Below are 24,714 nucleotides of genomic sequence, written 5' to 3' on the forward strand. Positions count from 1 at the left end.
AGCGGAAGATGGCAGATGGCTCTTCCTCGTAGGGTGTGTGAGTGTGTGTCGTTTGTTTACCGTTAGATGCGTCGCTCCGGTGCGTGTTTCATTCCCGTCCGTCTCCGTTGAGTCACCGGACAGTGTTCATGTTGTGCGGGCTGCTGTTTTCCACCGCTCATCTGTGTAAATATGACGGGAGAGAAGATCCGCTCGGTGCGCAAAGAGCGCAAAGCGGGTTTGGATCTGCTGGAGCCGGACGAGGAACCGGCGGCCACCGGGCCGATCAAAGCCAACCGAGGCAGCAAGATCTTCAGCGGCAGCAACCACAAGATCATCCGCTCCAGCTCGCAGCAGAACCAGAACCATGGCGACACTGACAGCGCGTATCCCGTGCATGAGTGTGTGTTCAGGGGAGACGTGCGGAGGCTGTCATCGCTCATCCGAACACAGAATATCGCGCAGAAAGACGTGCACGGTGAGACGTGACCTACAGCCACAATAATCCACAGTCATCTAGAACTGCTATTATTCAGTTATAATAATACAGAATCATGCTGATCTAGAACTATAACACATCAAAAGCATGAACGAGAACCGTGATAATTCAGAACCATGCTGATCTAGAACCTCAATGACTCAGAAACATAGTGATTGAGAACCATAATAATCCATAACCATGATGATCTAGAACTGTTATTATTCAGATACATAATGATCATGCTGATCTAGAACTATAACACATCAAAAACATGAACAAGAACCATAATAATTCAGGACCACGATGATCTAGAACTGTTATTATTCAGATACATAATGATCATGCTGATCAAGAACCTCAATGACTCAGAAACATGGTGATTGAGAACCATAATGATCCATAACCATGATGATCTAGAACTGTCTGTTATTATTCAGTCATAATTATCATGCAGTTCTGGTACTATAATGCATCAAAATATGGTGATTGAGAATCATAATAATTCAGAACCATTATGATCTAGAACTGTTATTATTCAGTCATAGTGATCATGCTGATCTAGAACTATAATGCATTAAAAACATGGTGATTGAGAACCATAATAATCCACAGTGATCTAGAACTACTATTCAGTCATAATAATACAGAATCAGGCTGATCAAGAACTATAACGCATCAAAAACATGATGATCTAGAACTGTTATTATTCAGAATTATAATGATCTTGCTGATCTAGAACAGTAATGCCGCAAAACATGTTAATCGACAACATAATAATCCAGAACCAAGATGATCTAGAACTGTTATTATTCAGAATTATAATGATCTTGCTGATCAAGAACAGTAATGCCGCAAAAACATGTTAATCGACAACATAATAATCCAGAACCAAGATGATCTAGAACTGTTATTATTCAGAATTATAATGATCTTGCTGATCTAGAACAGTAATGCCGCAAAAACATGTTAATCGACAACATAATAATCCAGAACCATGATGATCTAGAACTGTTATTATTTAGAATCGTAATTATCATGCTGATCTAGAACCTCAATGACTCAGAAACATGGTGATTGAGAACCATAATGATCCATAACCATGATTCAGTCATAATGATCATTCTGATCTAGAACTTTAACACATCAAAAACATGAACGAGAACCATAATAATTCAGGACCATGATGATCTAGAACTGTTATTATTCAGATACATAATGATCATGCTGATCTAGAACCTCAATGACTCAGAAACATGGTGATTGAGAACCATAATGATCCATAACCATGATGATCTAGAACTGTCTGTTATTATTCAGTCATAATTATCATGCAGTTCTGGTACTATAATGCATCAAAATATGGTGATTGAGAATCATAATAATTCAGAACCATTATGATCTAGAACTGTTATTATTCAGTCATAGTGATCATGCTGATCTAGAACTATAATGCATTAAAAACATGGTGATTGAGAACCATAATAATCCACAGTGATCTAGAACTACTATTCAGTCATAATAATACAGAATCAGGCTGATCAAGAACTATAACGCATCAAAAACATGGTGATCAAGAGTCATAATAATCCAGAACCATGATGATCTAGAACTGTTATTATTCAGAATTATAATGATCTTGCTGATCTAGAACAGTAATGCCGCAAAAACATGTTAATCGGCAACATAATAATCCAGAACCAAGATGATCTAGAACTGTTATTATTCAGAATTATAATGATCTTGCTGATCTAGAACAGTAATGCCGCAAAAACATGTTAATCGACAACATAATAATCCAGAACCATGATGATCTAGAACTGTTATTATTCAGAATTATAATGATCTTGCTGAGCTAGTACAGTAATGCCGCAAAAACATGTTAATCGACAACATAATAATCCAGAACCATGATGATCTAGAACTGTTATTATTCAGAATTATAATGATCTTGCTGATCTAGTACAGTAATGCCACAAAAACATGTTAATCGACAACATAATAATCCAGAACCAAGATGATCTAGAACTGTTATTATTCAGAATTATAATGATCTTGCTGATCTAGAACAGTAATGCCGCAAAAACATGTTAATCGGCAACATAATAATCCAGAACCAAGATGATCTAGAACTGTTATTATTCAGAATTATAATGATCTTGCTGATCTAGAACAGTAATGCCGCAAAAACATGTTAATCGACAACATAATAATCCAGAACCAAGATGATCTAGAACTGTTATTATTCAAAATTATAATGATCTTGCTGAGCTAGTACAGTAATGCCGCAAAAACATGTTAATCGACAACATAATAATCCAGAACCAAGATGATCTAGAACTGTTATTATTCAGAATTATAATGATCTTGCTGAGCTAGTACAGTAATGCCGCAAAAACATGTTAATCGACAACATAATAATCCAGAACCAAGATGATCTAGAACTGTTATTATTCAGAATTATAATGATCTTGCTGATCTAGAACAGTAATGCCGCAAAAACATGTTAATCGACAACATAATAATCCAGAACCAAGATGATCTAGAACTGTTATTATTCAAAATTATAATGATCTTGCTGAGCTAGTACAGTAATGCCGCAAAAACATGTTAATCGACAACATAATAATCCAGAACCAAGATGATCTAGAACTGTTATTATTCAGAATTATAATGATCTTGCTGAGCTAGTACAGTAATGCCGCAAAAACATGTTAATCGACAACATAATAATCCAGAACCAAGATGATCTAGAACTGTTATTATTCAGAATTATAATGATCTTGCTGATCTAGTACAGTAATGCCACAAAAACATGTTAATCGACAACATAATAATCCAGAACCAAGATGATCTAGAACTGTTATTATTCAGAATTATAATGATCTTGCTGATCTAGAACAGTAATGCCGCAAAAACATGTTAATCGACAACATAATAATCCAGAACCAAGATGATCTAGAACTGTTATTATTCAGAATTATAATGATCTTGCTGATCTAGAACAGTAATGCCACAAAAACATAGTGTTCGAGAATCAAAATAATCCATAACCAGGATGATCTAGAACTGATATTATTCAGAATTATAATGATCTTGCTGATCTAGAACAGTAATGCCGCAAAAACATGTTAATCGACAACATAATAATCCAGAACCAAGATGATCTAGAACTGTTATTATTCAGAATTATAATGATCTTGCTGATCTAGTACAGTAATGCCACAAAAACATAGTGTTCGAGAATCAAAATAATCCATAAACAGGATGATCTAGAACTGATATTATTCAGAATTATAATGATCTTGCTGATCTAGAACAGTAATGCCGCAAAAACATGTTAATCGACAACATAATAATCCAGAACCATGATGATCTAGAACTGTTATTATTCAGAATTATAATGATCATGCTGATCTAGTACAGTAATGCCACAAAAACATAGTGTTCGAGAATCAAAATAATCCATAACCAGGATGATCTAGAACTGCTATTATTATTCAGAGTCATAATGATCATTCTGATCTAGAACTTTACTAACTCAAAAACAAGGAGGTCGAGAACTGTAATTGTTCACTATCGTGATTCCACATAGAATGAATCAATTATGACAAAAATGGAAAATTAGCCCACTTGAAACCTGCAAAACGAGTTTCATGCTTTCATGTCTGGTTTTTATCTGTATCATAAATTATGAATCAGTCCTAATAATATGATTAATCATGACTGATGACATTCTCTCGCGCGGGTTCACTGCTGAGAGCTGTTTGTGTTACCTGTTTTCACTCTCATATAATGTCAAACTGCATATCTGTACATATATCTGCATTTACTATTATTACGGAAATAAAACTGATATACAGAAACACGCTGACGTCATTTCCTGCTGAATGGTTGATCAGTTAGTGAATGCTATTGTCTGTCTTACAGGAAACACGCCCCTTCATCTGGCTGTTATGATGGGTCATAAAGGTGAGTCGCGCAGATCTAGTATATCTTAATGTTTGATTGGGTGTTTCCCAGCATGCAGTGATTTTGATGTTAAATATGATGCCTCTTTCACAACAGACCAGTGGATGATCGTCCACCCCAGTGGGGTAAAAACGATTATGTATGAAATCACACAAGTCTCAATGGGTGTCTCTCATATGTTGTTGTTGTTCTTTTTAACTACTAGTAATTGTATTTGTCATTAGATTAGAACTGTACTATTCTTCAGACCCGTCGCGTGTTTAGCACAGGTTTTGATCTCTGGTGAACATGAGAATTATGATGTCGTTATACAGTTATGGCCACATGTGCCCTGCTGAATTTGACTTGTACTTCGTGAAGTTTTGATGTAGCTCTGTTCTCTTTAAAGAATGCTGAATCCATCAGAGTGTGTTTTTTGTGGCTTGTGAACGCAGGCCGTTATGAAATATTAATGCACGGCTCCCCTGTGAGTGGACGACTGTACACTCTAATTTCATTAATATACTACAAGCTTATTAATAATTTAAGCAGGTTTTTCTCAACGATGCAACTGAAAAGGAAGGCCTTGCTCGTTGATTTAGTGAAGACAGTTGCTGTAAATGTACTGTCTGTCGCTCCTCAGTGAATGCGGTCAGTGTCGGCTAGCCGTCACATGTCACATACACACACAGAGCCAGAGACAGGGTTTGTTCTGTCCTGCTCCAGTGGTTCTGTTAGTGTCCACTCTCATGCTGGAAATAAGATGACAGAACGTCTGTCTCGTTTGTCTGGACTGTAGTAGCATTGCAAGTGTCCGCTCACATGTCTGTTGCAGAAACGCCATTAGAAAACACATTTTTATAGTAGAAGTATATCTAAATTTACATTTATTTATATTTACATTTATGCATTTAGCACTGGGGTTTTCAATCTTTTAGTATCTTTTATTTATTATAATTTTATTTTAATCAAATGTATTTATTTAAATCATGTTTTTATTTATTTTAATCAAATTTATTAATTTTAATTAAATTAATTAATGTATTATTGTATTATTTATTTAAATAATTTTTATGTATTCAAATTTTAAATCAAATGTATTTATTTTAATCAAATGTTGGTTTGTTTGTTCGTTTATTTAAATAAAATAGTTTTTATTTTAATATTTTTTAAATCAAATTTATTCATTTATTTTTCATTTAAATCAGTTTTTAAAATACTATTTTCTACAAAAATAGAAGCAAAACAAATGTTTTATTTTAATCAATTTTTTTAAAAACAAATCACATTCTTTTCATTTATTTATTTAGTATCCGTTACATTTTGTCATTCTATTCTTTTCTACTCATTAAAGTATTGTACTGTTATTTATTTTAATCAAATGTATTAATTTTAATCAAATTAATTAATGTATTATTATATTATTTATTTAAATAATTTTTATGTATTCAAATTTTAAATCAAATTTATTTATTTTAATTGTTTTATGTATTTTAATCAAATGTTTATTTAAATACGTTTTTATTTTAATATTTTTTAAATCAAATTTATTCATTTATTATTTATTTAAATAATTAAAAAAATATTAAAATACTGAATATTTTCTACAAAATTAGAAGCAAAACAATTTTTTTATTTTAATAATTTAAAAAATATATATATTATTTTAATTTATTTATTTAGTATCCCTTACATTGTCATTCTTTTCTTTTCTACTCATTAAAGTACTGTACTGTTAGATGTATTTTTTATTTATTTTAACCAAATGTTTATTTATTTAAGTTGTTTATTTTTTTATTTACATCAAATTCATTAATGTATTTATTTGAATTAATTGTTTATTTTTTTCATTAAAAATGTTGATATTTTAATCAAAATTTAGTTTGTTAGTTAGTTAGCTTTGATTGTAAATTTGATGATTTACTGAGTCGGTACATAAAGCAGTAGACCAAACCCCTTCTGATCAGATATTCACGTCACGATTCTCTTCATTGACCCAAAGACTTTATGCTTGAATTTCAAAACCTTGTTCTGCTGTGCATGAGCAGAAATGTGTTGAACTGAATGTGCTAAGCATTTCTAGCAGAGAGAGAAGGACATTGTTCAGCACTAACAGAGCAGCGTGTGTGGCTCTTCATGTGCGGTCAGTTGTAGAAGGTCACAAAACACTTTGGCACTGACACAAACCTGCTGCCCGTCAGTCCAGCGTTTACAGTGAGCCAGAGCGGGCTGAGAATGAAGATGTTCATGCATCACAAACAACTGACGCTGCTCACAGTGACATACTGATGGTGTGTATGTGTGTGTAAATATGCACGGTATGTGAGTTTTCTGTACGCATGAAAACCCAAGGGACCGATGACATGTGCAGACTTGACCTTCCATTTCCAGTCCAACCAGAATTTTTTTCTAAAGCAGCTCGCAGTGAATTGAAGTTACACAAGATATTATTCTCTCTGGACTTGCTGCATTCAACCTGGCTGCATGATCATGTGACGACTATATAGCGTACTACTATTTGAGATGTTGTTTTAGTCAGCAGTATATAGTGCTGATATTTCATCCGTACTGGCTCTAGACGTCGTCCACCCTCACGTTTGACTCTCGGATGAGTTTCTCTAGAGAGGTGGAGATATGAACACTAAAATTAAAGCCATTCCTTTGTGGCCGCAGCAGAAGAGGGATGTTAAATTAAGCTGCTGCACCTCCTTTTATGTTTAAATCGGGATCTTGGCGTCATTTCAGTGGCACGGTTCCCTTTTTGTAACTCGTGCAGAAAGTTTTCGCATGCCTTAAAAACCATTTGGACTGTAATGCATAATAAAACACCATGTTATTTATTGTAAAGAAAGATGCATAAACACAACATTTGATAGACAGAATCTCTTGAACATTGAATATACAATTAAAGGCAATTATAACATCAGTTACATCAAAGAAAACAGTTAATTTACATCAGTTAACTGCTTTATAAATCATTCAAAGGATAGATTTAAGGCTTTACAGTAATTTAAAGTGAAATCAAATGCATGGGCAGAACTGTAATGGCATCTTTCTTTCTCTTTCTTCAGAATGTGCCCATCTCCTTCTGGCCCATAATGCACCAGTGAAGGTGAAAAACGCTCAGGGATGGAGTCCACTCGCCGAGGCCATCAGCTACGGAGACCGACAGATGAGTATGTCGCTTTTGAGTTTGAAATCTGTGTTGTTTTAGCATCATTGAGATACCGTTATAGTTTTTATTCATATTTTCTGTTTTGATTTTAAAGTTTGTTGTGTTTTTGTCTTTTTTTTTTATGTGTATGTTGCTTTTATCAAGTTTTAGTTTTAGTTATTTTAGTACTTCAACTCAAACTAAACAAAAATGAGAAATTATGCTTTGGCAACTATCTGAAACAAAAAAATAATTTTATTTGATATATTTTATTTGATTTAAGTTAATGTTTTTTTTAAAGTAATGAACTCTTTTATGGTTTTAGTTTTAGTTATTGATATAATAACCCTGATTGAAACAACAGTTTAACATTTTGAACCTCAATCAAACCTTGTAATTGTATGTTTAAATGAGTTTGATTACATATTTGATGAAATAATTGAAGTTAGAGCACAATTCGAGAATCACGTTTTTTGTTTCAAATAGACATCACGATTCTCCCACGATTCCGAATAGACGACTAAACAAAATATGTAATTTATTAGAGGTTCTGACAAAATGTTAATTGTTTAAAACATTTTTTAATTCATTTGAATTAAAAAATTTTAATCGGATTGAGTGAATGATTCAACGACTCACTCATACTTCAGTTGTTTCATTACTGGTTGAATCAGTATTTCTGAATGAATTAATGAATCTCTTGAATGAATTAACGAATGAACGATTGAATGCCGTCACTTGTCGCCACCTACTGGTGTAACAGTGTAATTGCTACAATTGTTATTTGACGCATCAAGTTACTTTCAAAAGGTGATTTACTCTATTTTGATCGCTACTGTAGACATCAGTGTTTATATCCGAACTTTAAACTTGTATCCCAGTACTTCTGTGATAATATGAATTATTGTAAGGCAGAAATAATGATACTATGTGGTTGTTTCATACTTAAACATGACAACTGCTCTCTCTGGATCAGAATGCATATCTCAGTGATCGTGCTTATCAAAGGTTTAATAGACAGAGGTGAATCATTGTCATTTCAGAATAAGATTGCATGGTTGTTTGAATCAAATCGTGATCTATTACCGATTAATCATGCAGCTTTAGTAGAAGCTTTGCCTAAATCTCAAAGTGCGACATCAGTTTAAGGTTAGTCTCATTCGTGGATGACCATTAAAAATCACAAGCCCTAATCTGACTTTATTGTAACTGATGTCATTTCTGTGCACAAGTGTATATCAGTTCATCAGGAAACACTTTTGCTGACTCCTGCGATGAGCACAACTGTACACTTTCCTCCAAGGTCTTATTTCTGATATACCCGCAACTAAATGCTCTGTGTTTTTGGTCGTTTTGAATGTCAGATGGTCTCTTCCTTTCTGAGTGGGTGGTTCTTGGCCAGAATGAGCTGCAGACTTTATAATAGTCTGGTCTGTAATGACTGGTCTCAGATCAGTTTCTGGAGTTTCTCTGTGTTCAGATGGAGAGGGAAATTCCTCATGGAGCAACTTGGCTTTGTGTGCCGATGAAAAGAGCTTCATTAGGACAAGCTCCTGTGTGTGTGTGTGTGTGTGTGTGTGTAATCAGGCCATGTGTCGTCTGCTCTGAGCTCTTCCATTAAGGATAGCAAGAGTCCAAATCAAATGAATGTCTTTTGTTGTGGTGAATTAAAGCGGGTCGGTGTCTGTCAGATTAAATCTCACTCTGGATTACGTTACACCGTCGGCTCTAATTCACTTAAAAAGCCTTTTCAGCCGAGAGAGAGTATTAATGCGTGTGTTTATCAGCGGCTGTAGCGAAGCTCTCAGTCATGACGGATGAGTTAATGAAGAGCTCGATCAGCTAACAAGTTTTCACGTGCAAGTAACTGCTCACACTTTACATGTGACACATTTGCATTGGACTGTGTGTCTGTTAGAAATGCAAAACATTCAGTTCACATGGGTGAGTACTTCAAACACTGATCTCATGTGAATATTAGGGTATAATCAGTTTTAATTTTTCCCAAATTCCATTTAAATTTTTTCTGGATTCTGTTTTTAAAGGGGTGGTTGATTATGATTTCACTTTTTTAACTTTATTTAGTGTGTAATGTTGCTGTTTGAGCACAAACAACATCTGCAAAGTTATGATGCTCAAAGTTCAATGCAAAGAGAGATATTTTCTTTTACAGAATTCTGTTTAAGGACTACAAAAATGGCTGGTAGGGACTAAAACAAGCTTCTTCCTGGGTTAGTGACATCACAAACCCGAAAATTTACATAAATCCCGCCCCTGAGAACATGCAACAAAGGGGGCGGGGCCATGTTGGGCTGCTTTAGAGAAGAGGAAGAGTTGTTGTAGTAGAGTGTTGTTGTCATGCCGTCATTTTATGCCAGACTGCTTCACAAACGAGGGTCAATTCAACACAAAAGATTAACATGACGGCACATGCTAGTGGATGAGTTGAATCAACTCCACAGCAACTACATAAATTTATCCACTAACCATTCAGAAACGTCTAAAAGTTGTAACTTCTTCCTGAGTCTCTCCATCAGTGTCGACTCCGGTTTGAACAATGTAAGGCTGAACACCGTTACTGACAATCCTCATTTTGGCTGCGTGAGATTCTCCAGCTTTGTTGTTGTTGAGCTGTTAAAGCTCCGCCCTCTTCTGGAAAGGGGGCGGGAGCAGCAGCTCATTTGCATTTAAAGGGACACACACAAAAATGGCGTGTTTTTGCTCACACCCAAATATAGGTAAATTTAACAAGCTATAATAAATGATCTGTGGGGGATTTTGAGCTGAAACTTCACAGACACATTCTGGAGACACCAGAGACTTTATTACATCTTGTGAAAAAGGGGCATCATAGGTCCTCTTTAATGGTTTAACTTAATTGTAATAATCAAAAAAGATGTCTAATCAGTTTAATTCTTCAAACTTTAACATTTTAATAATTAAAAAAAAAAAATGAAACAATAATTGTGTATATTATTATTATTTTTCTTATTTTTAATTTTTCTGGATTATATTTTAATGGTTTAACTAAATGTTAATAATAAAAAAGGATGCCTAATCAATTGAATTAAACTTTAACAATTTAATAATTTAACAATTATAGTGCACTATATTAAATATTTTATTTTTTCCATTTTTCTGGATTCTGTTTTTTATGATTTAATAGAAATTTATTAAAAACGGTGCTAATCAAATGAATACTTAAAACTTAATTTAATTAATCTTTTAAAATGTAATAGAAGGAAATTTGAATGATTCCTTTCATTTTTTCCGGCAAAGAAAATGCAGCACAACAGAGTTTTACCATTTTAAATTTACATTTTTAGATATTTTTAAATAATGTTTTAATTAACTGTTATTATGAATTAGAGAAGTACATTATACTATACAATATAGCCTATTTCTGTCTCATTTTCTTCAAGTTAAACCAAACTTTTATTTTGGCGTGTTGCAGTGAAGAGCTGTGAGTTTGTGTGTGTGTCTCTGATAGTTTTCTCTGATGAAATGACTCTAGAGATGAAGTTCATGTGTTCATATAGTTTCTGTAACATGCCGTGTTTTACTCCATTTATAAGACTGGATTCTGTGATTCAGTCCGTTTGAATTCTGCTTTGGTTCTTCAGATTGCTTGAACAGCGTGACACACTTCTGTATATCTCACATTATCACTCCCTGATCTTCATCTTCTTCTTGTATTGTGTTGCAGAAGCGGCCAACTGGTGATTATCTGTGCTATTGACTCACCAGAGCCGGTCTTTACTCTCATTACACGTGACGCTGCCTCAGATGTTGCGCGTTTACATAATTTTATATAATTTTGGAGTTATTAATTTCTCTGTGAAGACGATGATGAATCAGTGACGGTGGGTGGAGATGATGATGATAATGATGCACATGATGTTTGGTTTGAACTCAAAGTATATACATTTTTGACTTGTGAATGTGTTTTAGTAATCTTTATGTGATTATAACTATAAACTAGACACATTAAAATATTAAATCTAATCAGTCCTACAGGAAACAATACGTTTGTTGCTGCACTTTTTCCTGTTTCCTCATTCAGAGGAATGAGACACGTCGAGTGACATCATCACAGGGTCAGCGAATCACAGTGCTTTATTTTGGACTTTGGATGTGGTGATTCATTTGGAACAAGGAGAAGCTCGTTAGGAAAACCCTCATTAGAGAGCTGCTCGTTAACACAGCGCTCATTATGGCGTGATTCCTGCTGCGGTGACGTTGATGCTGGTTTATTTCAGTCGTGTTGTTGTTTGTTTCTGTCTCAGTGTGTGTGTTGATGATCGATCTCACACACACACACACACACGCACACGCACACACACACACACACTGTTTCCATTTTAGACTCTGGTAACCAATGGAAACGTCAGCCTGATTTCCTGTGAAGCTGGCGTGTGTTTTTGGAGGTCAGGTGATGTTAGGTCTCTCTCAAAGATCCTTTCTTCATCATCATCATCATCTTCAGGAGATTTTTCCTTTGGCTCACTGATTTTAAACTGTTTTTGTGAAAAGCTCTATTTGGAAATAATTGAAATTGCCAACTGAAGGATATTGAGCTTTGATTTACATAGTCAACCACTATTAAATAAACTTAAATGTTTTCATATCTCTGACAGTCTAGTCATATTTCATGTCTCATGCATATTAAGTATATAAATAGCTAGAACTGTCTCAAATCAAGAGTCAAGATTCAATCTTATTGGCTGGCTTTACAGTCTCTTCCTGTCTGAGTGGGCAGTTCATGGTCAGAATTAATGAATTATTCATTTTATTTATTTATTTTTTAAGTATTTTTATTTATTTAATTATTTCCAGTTGTCTTGATGCATTTTAGCAATGATGAGAATTTTTGTAGGAGCAATTTAGAATTTTTTTTATTGTAATTTTTATTTATTCATTATTTTTAAAATTATTATTATTTGTTTATTATTGTAATTTTTACTTATTAATTATTATTTGTTTATTATTATTTTTATTTATTTATTTTATTTTCAGGTGTCATGACTCATTATTTTTAAAATTAGTATTTTTTGTTTTTTTAATTTATTATTTAATCATTTTTATTATTATTTATTTTGCTTATTACTGTTATTTTTATTTAATTAATTTAATGTGTCTTGATGAATTATTATTTAATATTTTGTTTATTATTGTTTATTTTCAGGTGTCTTGTTTCCTTATTTTTATTATTTTTGTTTATTGTTATTTTTAACCATTCATTAATCATTAATTTTTTGTTTGTTATTATGTTTATTTATTATTTAATTATTTTCTTTATTATTTTTTGTTTATTACTGTTATTTTTATTTAATTCATTTCAGGTCTTGATTCATTATTTTGTTTATTATTGTAATTTTTATTTATTGAATTATTTTCAGGTGCCTTGATTCATCATTTTTTAAATTAGTATTTTTTATTGTTATTTTTATTTAATATTTAATTATTTTCAGATGTCTTGAATCACTATTTTTTATATTATTATTATTATTATTATTATTTTATTTATTTTTTTTATTTAGTATTTAATTATTTCCAGGCGTCTTGATTCACTATTTTTTATATTATTATTTTTTTAATTATTATTATTATTATTATTATTATTGTTATTTTTATTTAGTATTTAATTATTTCCAGGTGTCTTGACTCATTTTTACAATTATTTTTTTGTTTATTATTATTATTATTATTATTTTTATTTATGTAATTATTTCCAGGTGTTGATCGTCAGTGCTGTGTGTGTGTGTGTGTTGCAGTCACGGCTCTGCTGCGGAAGCTGAAGCAACAGTCACGAGAGAGCGTGGAGGACAAGAGACCCCGTCTGCTGAAAGCACTGAAAGAGGTGAGGAAGCACACGTTTCACTGCAGGCCTTCCAAACACACACGATATCCCTGCGTGATGATTGGGGCCTGTGGAGGTTTGAGGGAGACGGATCCCTCTGGGAATGTTCTGCAGACAGGAAATGACCTACAGGACAGAAAACAGTGTCAGTTTTGTGTTGCTCAGGACGCTCTGTAACATCTCAACTCTTCTATGATCTCTTTGTCTCTAGACAATCTTTGATTTATTTACAGCCTTTTACAGTGCGAAACACTGAATGAAGACCTCATTTTCATCTGCAAACACACATGATGTGCTGACAAAAAATCCCAAAGCTCATCCTAATTAGACAGCTGACACTCATTTACATCAGGGATTCATAATCTGGACATCCTCATGTTTGCCTGACTCCAGATACAGCTCCTGTATTTGTGTACATGCATATTATTTCTCAAGCTCTCGCTGTTACTCTGAATGACCTCTGCTGTTTTATTTTCATGTTGTTCTGTAGCTTGGAGATTTTTATCTGGAGCTTCACTGGGATTTCCAGAGCTGGGGTGAGTTGATTTATTTGTGTTTTCAGTCGTTAGAGTCGCTCGTGTCTTTATCGTGAGGCTGTTAGTCGATTCTGTCCGGATGAGCCACAGGACGGAGCTCAGCATGTGTGTGATGGCAGACGGGAGGGATTGTGTATGGTGCTGATGTCATCTATATGGGCGTGGCCTTCATGTCAAACACTGACACTCCCCCTACTGGACAGACACCGTCACTGCAGTCCTGATGAATGAAGCTCAATCTCAGCGCTGAAGGTTCTGCAGAACTTGGAGGACATTGAAGATTTATTATATTTTCATGATAATCAAGATTGTTATTGTTATTGTTGTACATTTCTTATATATATATATATATAATATAAAATGTACATATATTTATTTTTATATATATTAATTATTAATATAATAATATATATAATAAAAATAAAAAATATATAAATAAATTAAATATTTAAAATCTTTACATCAGGCATTTAAATTTAAATATAGTACAGCAAATAAAATGTACTATTAATATTATGTACAAATATTTCAGTGTTATTTTAGTATCATTAATATACTATTATTATTATTTTTGTTAATATTCTGAATTATATTTTATTTTTATATTTTCTGGTTTTTTTTTTTTATATTTTTTATTTATGAGTTTTAGGTCATTTAATAGTACATTTAGTTTTTATATATATATATGTATATATGTGCACATTTTATCTGTATTTTTTTACATCCATTAAATATTAACATAATAATATATAATTTAATAAAAATAAAAAATATTTATGAATAAATTAAATATTTAAAAAAATTATATATATATATATATATATATATATATATATATATATATATATATATCAGGGATTAAATATATATATATATATATATATATATATATATATATATATTAAATATGTATATATCAGGCATTAAATTTAAGTTGAAATACAAAAATGTTACTTTACAAATATTTCGCAGTGTTATTTTAGTATCATTAATATACTATTATAGTTTTTGTTAATATTTTGAATTATATTTCATTTTTATATTTTTTGGTTTTTGTTTTTTAAAATGTTTTTTGTATAATAATTTTTTATATATATATATATATCCATAAATTATTATTTAATATAATATTATATAATATTATAAAAATACAAAATATATATCAATATATTAAATATTTTAAATGTATATATCAGGCATTACATCTAAATCTAGTACAGCAAATACAAAAATGTACAGTTACTGTAAATTAAAGATGTTATAATTTATTTTATTTTAGTTCATGTTTATTTCAAACATTGAAAATATATTTTTATGGTTTTAATTTAAGTTTTAGTTAACAATAATAATTCTGATTCTTCATAATTTCAATAATTTTTGGCTTGGAAATGTTCTTGATTCTCACGAAAATAATCTGGGCTTAGAAATATGACCCTGTCGTGTTTAGGATTCACGAGGCTCTCTCTGTGTCCTCTGAAACGTTAAACCAATGGATACGACTGAAGTCATGACTCAATGCTCAGTCGAATAACATGTTGAATATGTATTTTGCTGCAGATGTGTGTTAAGTTGTTCGTTTTCTTCTCCTCAGTGCCTTTACTTTCACGGATTTTGCCCTCCGACGCCTGCAAAATCTACAAACAGGGTATCAACATCCGGTACGTTTCCTCTCGGTCTGTCAGGCTCCAGATGAGTCAGCGTGAGATTCAGCGAGTCGAATGAAACCTGCTATTAATATGCAGCTCTGCCCACCCACAGCTAATTAATAAGAGTGTATAACCATCACAGCTGAGCGTTAGTTTGACAGGAAACAGATACAAGTTTCTGTAAACTAAAACTTAACAAACTCTTCACAATCGAAGGTTTTTTTTGACATGTTTGTATTGTGTCATGACTGCACTGAGTCTGTGTGTTTGTGCTCTAGTTTGGACACTACACTGATCGATTTCACGGATATGAAGTGCCAGCGAGGAGACCTGAGCTTCATCTTCTGCGGTGACGCCGCTCCCTCCGAGTCCTTCGTGGTTCTAGACAACGAGCAGAAGGTTTACCAGCGGATTCATCACGAGGCACGTTCATTACAACTGCTTTCGGTGCGGGTATCACGCGTGTTCCTGTGTAACGTGTGTGATGTTTCAGGAGTCCGAGATGGAGACGGAGGAGGAGGTGGACATCCTCATGAGCAGCGACATTTACTCCGCCACCCTCTCCACCAAATCCATCACCTTCTCACGGGCGCAGACGGGCTGGCTCTTCAGAGAGGACAAAACGGTCAGTGTGTCTGCTGCAAAATCAGGGTTATTAGAGTGAACTGAAACTATAACGACCCATAATAAACGTTTTTGTTGCTTGAAACAAAGTCGGCATGAAAGGAAAGTTCCCTATTGTACCATATATCCAAGTGAAACTGCTTCTCAAACCAGAACAAATGTTGATTTTGTCTGTGGGGAATTGATTGGATGGTGGTGGTTTGCTATTGGTGGATCTCATGTGAGTGACAGGTTGACCCGCCCTCGTTATCATCAGAGAAGAAAGGGAGTTATTCTGATTCAAGATTATGAGGAACATGAATTTAAAACAATAATGATGTGCACTGATAAAATATTCTAAAATATTGCATAAAAAAAGTGTGACACGAGCAAGTGTGCCGTTGTACCCGAATATACAATTGCAAATATGATATTGATTTTATACACCAGTTACATAAACAAGAAGTTAATATTGTGAGTTAAATTTTAGACACAATATTATCTATTTTTGCTCTTTCACCAACAAAAATAGCTCCAAATAAAGCCACAACAGAACCGCTGTGCATCTCCGAACGAATCAATAATTCAATGATCCATTCATAAAGACAGAATCTTGCTCCGTTTCTCAATGATTCAGCTGTTTGAATGAATAAATGGATGAATTAATGACTCAGTCATTAACCTGTTAACTGTCGCCCCCACTTTTTTTTTTAGATAAGAAAATGCACTATCCAAACTTAAATGGTTGTAATTCAAGAATACTTTGGAGTATAGACATAAGGCTGGTCTTGTTTTAAAGATGAAATTTGGCAGATTATTGTAGACATGAAATAACTTATGTATAATAAGTTATAGAAGTTTAAGTTTATGAAAATGTAAAATGTAAAAATATAATATTTTATATAAAATATAAAATATATATTTTACAAAACAAGTTTTACTCTAAAACTGCAATGAAATCAAAGCCAAAAATCTGAACAAATTGTGTTCCAAATTTCAGGTTGATATCTCAAAAAATGAGCTTTCAGTAAGATTTTGTTTGGCCGCAGTACCACACTTTTTCACTAGATGACACCCAAGCTCCATTACTGACCATATAAAGGCGCCTCCATTTCCATATATGGTTTGAGTGATCTGAACCATATATTTCCATTATTTTCATACAATTTATGAAGTAGACATCCTATATAGAAGTAGTATGGGAAGTTTGGCAGAATTTGATATGAATTCAGTCTCTAATAAACATAAAAATAACATGTATGTGGGTTATAGATCGCCGCCACAATCATAAATGTATTTTTTTTTTCTATTAAAAACATTTTCAGACCTTTTTTTCTCAAAAAAATGAATGGATGTTATCTTTTGAAATCTTGGCATGAAAACAAACACGTTTCAACCAATCTTTAATGATTTTTCATGTTCATTGCTATTTCAAAATAAAGGTCTGAACATGCCTTATGAGTATGAAAATATGCTTGTTGCAAATTGATAATTTATTTTGGAAATCAGTCACCAAATATGTAAACTAGAGATTCTAAGCTTTCAAATGATATATAGTTTGTCAAGATTAGTTTAGGTTTAGTATAGAATATTACTGTTTTAAATATGTAATGGCTGTGGGCCTACCAGTGGGCCCGTGGCAGTTAACAGGTTAAAGGGATAGTTCACCCAGAAATTAAAATTATACCATGATTTACTCACCCTCGAGACATCCTAGGTGTATATATGACTATCTTCTTTCAGACAAACACAATCAGAGATATATTTAAAAATATCCTTGCTTTTCCAAGCTTTATAATGGGAGCGAATGGAGGGCGTGAGATTTTGAAGGCCAAATAAAGTGCATCATAAAAGTAATCCATACGGCTCCAGGGGGTTAATAAAGACCTTCTGAAGTGAAGCGATGGGTTTTTGTAAGAAAAATATCCATATTTAAAACTTTATTAACTATAATATCTAGCTTCTGGCAGACTGCCGTATGCATTGTTCCTGGCTGAAGAGTGACCTCTGAGCTGAAGCGCAGAGGATAGAGCAAAACAAAACACCGGTCATGATTAAGAAGTCTAAAATGAGACATTTTAAAGAGAAATTATTTTAAAATGAATTTAAATAAGGATATTTTTCTTACAAAAACCCATCGTTTCACTTCAGAAGGCTTTTATTAACCCCCTGGAGACGTATGGATTATTTTTTATAATGGATGAATGAACTTTTTTGGGCTTCAAAATCTCACGCCCTCCATTCACTACCATTATAAAGCTTGGAGGACTAAGGATATGTTTAAATATATCTATGATTGTGTTCGTCTGAAAGAAGATAGTCATAATCACCTATAATTTTCGCTTTTGGGTGAACTATCCCTTTAAGACAATGACTTGCTGCTGCCTACTAACTCATTTTTAAAGTTCGTTTCATTTAAATTTAATTTTAAATTCAATATTCGAAATATTATTTTAAGCATTAATTTCATCGCATAATTCATGCAGTTGTAATCGCATCTAAAAGCTGTTCTTTGCAGTGCATCTAAAAAAAATCCCTGTTCTCTCTGGGGCTTTTGATGCCATCTGAACGCAACTTGTTCCCGCAGGAGCGTGTTGGGAATTTCCTGGCAGATTTCTACATGGTCAACGGTCTGGTTCTGGAGTCCAGGAAGAGACGCGAGCACTTGAGCGAGGAGGACATCCTGAGGAACAAGGCCATCATGGAGAGCTTCAGCAAAGGAGGGAATCTCATCGAGCAGAACTTCGAGGTGACCCTGTGTTCCTCTATAATATATCTATCTATCATATATATATATATATATATATATATATACACACACACATATATTAATTGTGGTTGAAGCATTGATCATTGAAGCCAATCACAGACATATCTGATGAGCATGTGAACACAATGGCCAATCAGAGGTGTTTACGAATCCTCTCAAAGCGTCACATTTTTAAAATTTCAGTACTGACTTGGTAGCGAAGTTGGTACTTTTGACAACTCTGGTTATATATATATATATATATATATATATATATATATATATATATACATACAGTAGTCAACATTTGAAGTGGATCAAAACCTTTCATCAAAGTTGTCCTAATACCTTCTTCTTAGGACATCCTAGTTCTTAGAACAACTTTAATGAACTTTTTTGATCCACTTCAAATGTTGACTACTATATATTACAAAACTGAAGTGTAAAAGCACAATAACCCTGTTTAACTCAGGTTTGATGATGCTCTTTTGTTTGAGCCTGTTTATGGCTTTCTGATGATAGTGTGTCGGTTCTGCTCAATTTGTTATCTGTGACCATGTGCATTTCAAAACGTCAGTCCTTTAGAATGATGAGCGTGAGTCACTAGCGTCCTCTGCTGGTGACGAACCTTTAGCTCAGCATTAAAGTCTTTGTCCTGAGAACAAGAGACGTTGTTCAAGTGAAGAGTACATCACTCCTGAGTGCTCTATAGTTTAAACTGCCCATATTATGATCATTAGAATACATTTACGTGATTTAAAGTTCAAGAAATGCATAATTTCTGCATCACTTCTTTACCATAACCACCAGTTTCAACACACTACTAACTCACTCAACCACGCTCCGCCCCTTTATTTTGCATATGAATTATTTAAATGAGGAATATTGTGACATGTTCGTTCCCGGAAGAAAACTCAAGACTACAATGGAGGCTTTTCAGGGAGTTCAGAAACAACCACTGGAGGGACTTTGAAAAGCTTTTTCATGCTCAAACAGCAACAGTAAAGAAAGTCAAAAAAAGCACTTTAAATTTTGTTAAATAATTGCTTCTCTCTCTCTCTGTCCTCGGATAGCCAATGAGGCGTCAGTCGCTGACCGCTCCATCTCCGAACACTATATCCTGGGAGGAGTACATCACCGCTGAGACGGGAAAGTACGTCAGACCTCCATCACGAGCAAACGTGAGTGAAACGCATTGTAAGATGAATTGATGGAAGCACATGTTCTCTGGTCTCTTCTAGGGCTCCTCACCTGGGCCGAGAGCTCGTGTGCAAAGAGAGCAAGAAGAACTTCAAAGCAACGGTAGCCATGAGTCAAGACTTTCCTCTGGGCATCGAGTCGTAAGTGTCCCGCGTTCATTCAAGAGACTCCAGTCGATTTCCACCGGATGTTTACTGATCAGATCTCTGTTTTACAGGCTGTTAAATGTTTTGGAGGTCATCGCACCCTTCAAGCACTTTAATAAACTCAGAGAATTCGTTCAGATGAAACTCCCACCTGGATTTCCTGTCAAATTAGGTAAACGGACACATTTACCATACATTATCAGTGTTCAGAGACTGAAGCTTGTTCACTGTTAGTTCATGTTAACTAAGAAAGCTTAACCCTTGTGCGGTCTTTGTTTGGGAAGTCACAATCAGGGTCTTTGGGGTCTCAACAGACCGCAGGCAACAAAATGATTGTTTTTTTGTTTTTTTTAAACAAATGTAATTTTACTGTTTATTAATGTTTTTACTCCACATTTGTGCAGTTTTTGGAGGATTTATCATATTTTTTAAATTTATATAAATGAATTAATAAATATTTTTTTAAATAGGTTTTTATACAAAAACAGCTTTTTATGTAAAATTCACTTTATAAAGACCCACATTTCTAAATTTCATTCATGGGCATAACATGGATAATTTGGCATGGTTTAGTGTAAGATTTTTGCCCATCTTCTAAATATTATGAAATCACAATTATGACAATAAAAATTACTTTTTGTCAAAGTTTAGCATTTTTTGTACTGAAAAAAATAAGTTTTTCAATAATGTTGATTTTGAGGATGAATTTTGTCCATTTTCTAAGTGGGGTCTCATAATAATATAACATTATTGAAAAACTGATTTTTTTCATTACAAAAAATACTAAACTTTGACAAAAAGTAGCATTTATTGTCATAATTGTGATTTCATAATATGTAGATATGAATCCAATTGAAAAAAAACTTGTGAAAAGATGTCTTTCAGTCAGTCAAATAGCACATAGTGGAGCTCTGCAGCCATCTACTGGTAAAAGTTATAATTTTTTACTTTTAAAACTGCATTTTCCAAAAGATGGGCAAAAATCTTACACTAAACCATGTCAAATTATCCATGTTATCCCCATGAATGAAAGTTGGAAATGTGGGTCTTTTATAAAGTGAATTTTACATGAAAAGCTGTTTTTGTATAAAAACAAAATATTTATTTATTTATATAAATTTAAAAGATGTGATAAATCCTCCAAAAACTGCACAAATATGAAGTAAAAACATAAATAAACAGTAAAATTACATCTGTTTTTTAAAAAACAATTATTTTGTTAAAAAATTACATTTTGTTGACCCCAAAGACCCTGAGTATGACTTTTTTTTCTACACTAACATAAAAACAAGATATCGCTCCAATTTTTTTTTATTTGTAGATCTAGAAAGTGTTAACTACTGTACAAAGCTGTGTTTTGTCATTTGGACAAAGAGAACTTTTTATTTTTATTTTAGCAAACGTCGTTTGGGGTCTAAAAAGACCCCAAAGACCCTATAAGGGTTAATGAAATTCCCAACATGCAGCAGCTTCAGTTATTTGGTTTGAATAATTTTATTAGTCGATGTTGAATGCAGTGATGTATTTTGACAAAAACACAAACATGGATAAATCTGAAGGATGGATGAATTGGAATCGTTCAGTTGTTATGCCATTATTACCAGTGGTGGACAGTAACGAAATCGTTTTACTTTGTTACTGTTCTCAAGTACATATTTCAAGCATCTGTATGGAGTATTTTTACTTTGCGAAACTTTTACTTTTTACATCCCAAAGCATAATATCATACTTTTTACTCCATTTGATAAAAATACATTCCACGTTATTTTGTGAACGAACCGATTCTTTCCATTGAACCTGTTGAATTGGTTCATAAATCACACTGAATGATTCATTCACAAATCAGACTGATCCAATCGCAGCTGTTCTTGAATCAACAACTCACTGATTCAATGATCCGGTCAAAAAGTAAATGACTAATTCCTATTTTAGTATTGATTATTGTAAATGAAAATCATATTTAAGTCATGACTGTCAGTTATTTGTGAACTAAATCGGCTGTAATAGTGTATAATATTTATAAGAATATATATATTGTTCAAGTAGTTTTGGTTATAAAATAAAAAATTTGCTTATTTGCAGATCAATACATATTATACATATCTTATTAGTGCTGAATAATGACTAATAATGGCTAGAATAAATCAATCGGTGCTTTTCACTTTTAATACTCAAGTACATTCGAAATCAATGAATTTTGTTCTTTACTCAAGTAATATTGAAAATGAGTATTTGTACTTTTACTGCAGTAATATTTTACTAGAGTATCTGTACTTTAATGCTGGCTACACACTTGATGATTTTAAGCCCGATTTTGGGCCCGATTTGATGTACCGAATTGAGCTCTCTTTCACGTCTTCTTGCGCTTGAACAGACACTCAAACAAAATTGTCAACAAAAATGCCCGTCTTGGCAAGTATCCTTCTAAACATAACACAGTTATGTCTTAACTGAATGTAAGCACTTGAGAAATAAAACACGTGTGTATCAGTATATTGGATCTGCGCATTAGCTCTTAAAGTGACAGCAGCCTAATATTCCTGCTGCTTTCTGTGTTTTTATTGTTAATCAAACAACAAGAACAATCACTCATTGCTCTTGACTGAATAACTTAAATAAGGATTAATCAAAGTTTCATCACGATTCGGTGCATACAGTCAGTCACAGGCGATTTACACTCCAATCCAGAAGGGGGCGCACGTGGTAATGCAACAGGAAAAAGTGCAGACGATTTACGCATAGATATGTTTCAACCGCAGAAAGACATCAATGAAACAGCTTGAGAATAATATCTAACGTAGCATTACATTCACCTCAGGCAAGTCATTTAGTGTCCTCAACATGTTAAGTTCACTAGAGAAATTTAACTAAATATATGCACTATATTAGCTTAGATATTTACTTTACCTGTTAGTAATGTCTTAATTATTTAACATGCGTTTAGATGAATTTGTGTGATGTAATGTGTGATTCCCATTCGCAGACATCCCCGTTTTCCCCACCATCACCGCCACCGTGACCTTTCAGGAGTTCCGTTACGACGAGTTCGACGAGTCCATTTTTACGATTCCCAGCGACTACAAAGAGGATCCCAGCCGCTTCCCAGACCTCTGAGCTGCTCTGTATCCCACTTTACCCCGTTGTTCCCGTCTCCATCTCCTCCCATCCAGACCGACATCTCCCTCCGGTTACTTCTGAGACGTTTGCAGATGGAGACGTAGAAAACACTTGTAATATGGACACAAAGGGATCGTGCTGAAGGGAAGTGATCAACACTGCTGACTCCTGGTACGCAGCTGCACTACATGATAAAACACGAGTTCTACACAACCAGACGAGGAATCGCAGATGTGTGGAGCTCAGGACAGTACGATACGCTAGAAACACGGCGTCAGAGTCACTTCACATCACCTCTGTAACTGGCAGGAAATATGGCATTATAAATTATTACATAAGCAGCGTTTTCATATATATCTTTGTACAACTGTTACAAACTTGTATACTTCACTTAAAGGAAACGTGTATATTTAGGAAAGAAGCGGGAGGCGTGTGTATATGATTTGAATTGTACGAAATCTGTCACAGAATACAATGTATATGTCATTTCTACAGATAAGAGAAGACTTTCTTTGTGCAACTTGTAAATACCAGTTCTTTTGCTTGTCCTTTGTGTTTCTGTTGCATTATGGGAAATGGGCTGCGTCACTTTCTTCTTCACTGTGTTGAGGTGGTTTTGTTGCTTTCTCACATCCTAATAACTAGTGTTTTTGAACTGGGACGATCGTACAGGGCCGGATGTATATGTAGCAGAAACGTTTCGATGGACGGGAACTTTCAGCTGCTGCAGCCCGTCGGTTTTGGTTCACTTTTTCACCTTGATAGATGGATGTAAATAATTCAAATTTAAAAATGTTTTCCAATGTAGTATAATTGACATGTATAACTGACGAATATGTTTATTATTGAGATATTAGTGTGAAATGTTTCCAGAGACGTTAGGTGATATGGCAACGACATCTTACTCGAGTGTTTTATATGTTTTTGCTGTGTGCCGAGGGAAAAGGAGCTCCCGTCAAATTTGCGCCAGCAATATCCAGTTGGGAAAAAAAAATATTTTTATGTTTCTTGTGTTTTCGTTTTTTCCTCCTCAGAATGGAAACGAGCTGCAACACTTCCATGACCCACTACTGGCTAGTGTGGAAAACTCTTGTGTTTTGCTATATTCCTTTTTATTTTTAATACCAGCTTCTTTTCCTGTGTTTGTTTTCATTGTTTTTAGATTTGCTTTCTGCCTTCAATACTTCAATTCTCTCCCAAATGCATCAAACTCCTTGATGTACAGCAGGAACCTTGTATGAACCTGCTGCACTTTTACATGACAAATTGTAATTAATAAAATGTCCACGTATCAA

At 33.7% G+C, this 24,714-nt stretch overlaps 1 protein-coding gene and 1 long non-coding RNA gene across 2 annotated transcripts; both read left to right on the top strand.

The window, feature by feature from the left end:
- Window positions 1-3: 3 nt before the first annotated feature.
- Window positions 4-24,714, top strand: ankrd13c (ankyrin repeat domain 13C). Its single transcript, XM_048200917.1, has 13 exons — window positions 4-457; window positions 4,388-4,429; window positions 7,480-7,584; window positions 13,337-13,422; window positions 13,913-13,958; window positions 15,550-15,616; window positions 15,883-16,027; window positions 16,098-16,229; window positions 18,795-18,956; window positions 20,030-20,109; window positions 20,198-20,296; window positions 20,374-20,474; window positions 23,286-24,714. The coding sequence occupies exons 1-13, from the start codon at window positions 172-174 to the stop codon at window positions 23,414-23,416; spliced, it is 1,482 nt and encodes a 493-aa protein (XP_048056874.1). The 5' UTR covers window positions 4-171; the 3' UTR covers window positions 23,417-24,714.
- LOC125274483 lies at window positions 1,261-3,470 on the top strand. The gene is made up of 2 exons (XR_007186263.1): window positions 1,261-2,026; window positions 2,163-3,470. It is a non-coding gene; the product is annotated as an uncharacterized LOC125274483 (long non-coding RNA).

Source organism: Megalobrama amblycephala, linkage group LG8, assembly GCF_018812025.1.
Source record: "Megalobrama amblycephala isolate DHTTF-2021 linkage group LG8, ASM1881202v1, whole genome shotgun sequence".
Lineage (NCBI taxonomy): Eukaryota > Metazoa > Chordata > Actinopteri > Cypriniformes > Xenocyprididae > Megalobrama > Megalobrama amblycephala.

Coding starts and splice junctions, on each gene's coding strand:
- ankrd13c (XM_048200917.1), top strand. CDS start 172: ATGACGGGAGAGAAGATCCGCTCGGTGCGCAAAGAGCGCAAAGCGGGT. Junction 458..4,387: donor CGCGCAGAAAGACGTGCACG/GTGAGACGTGAC, acceptor TCTGTCTTACAG/GAAACACGCCCCTTCATCTG. Junction 20,297..20,373: donor TTTCCTCTGGGCATCGAGTC/GTAAGTGTCCCG, acceptor TCTGTTTTACAG/GCTGTTAAATGTTTTGGAGG.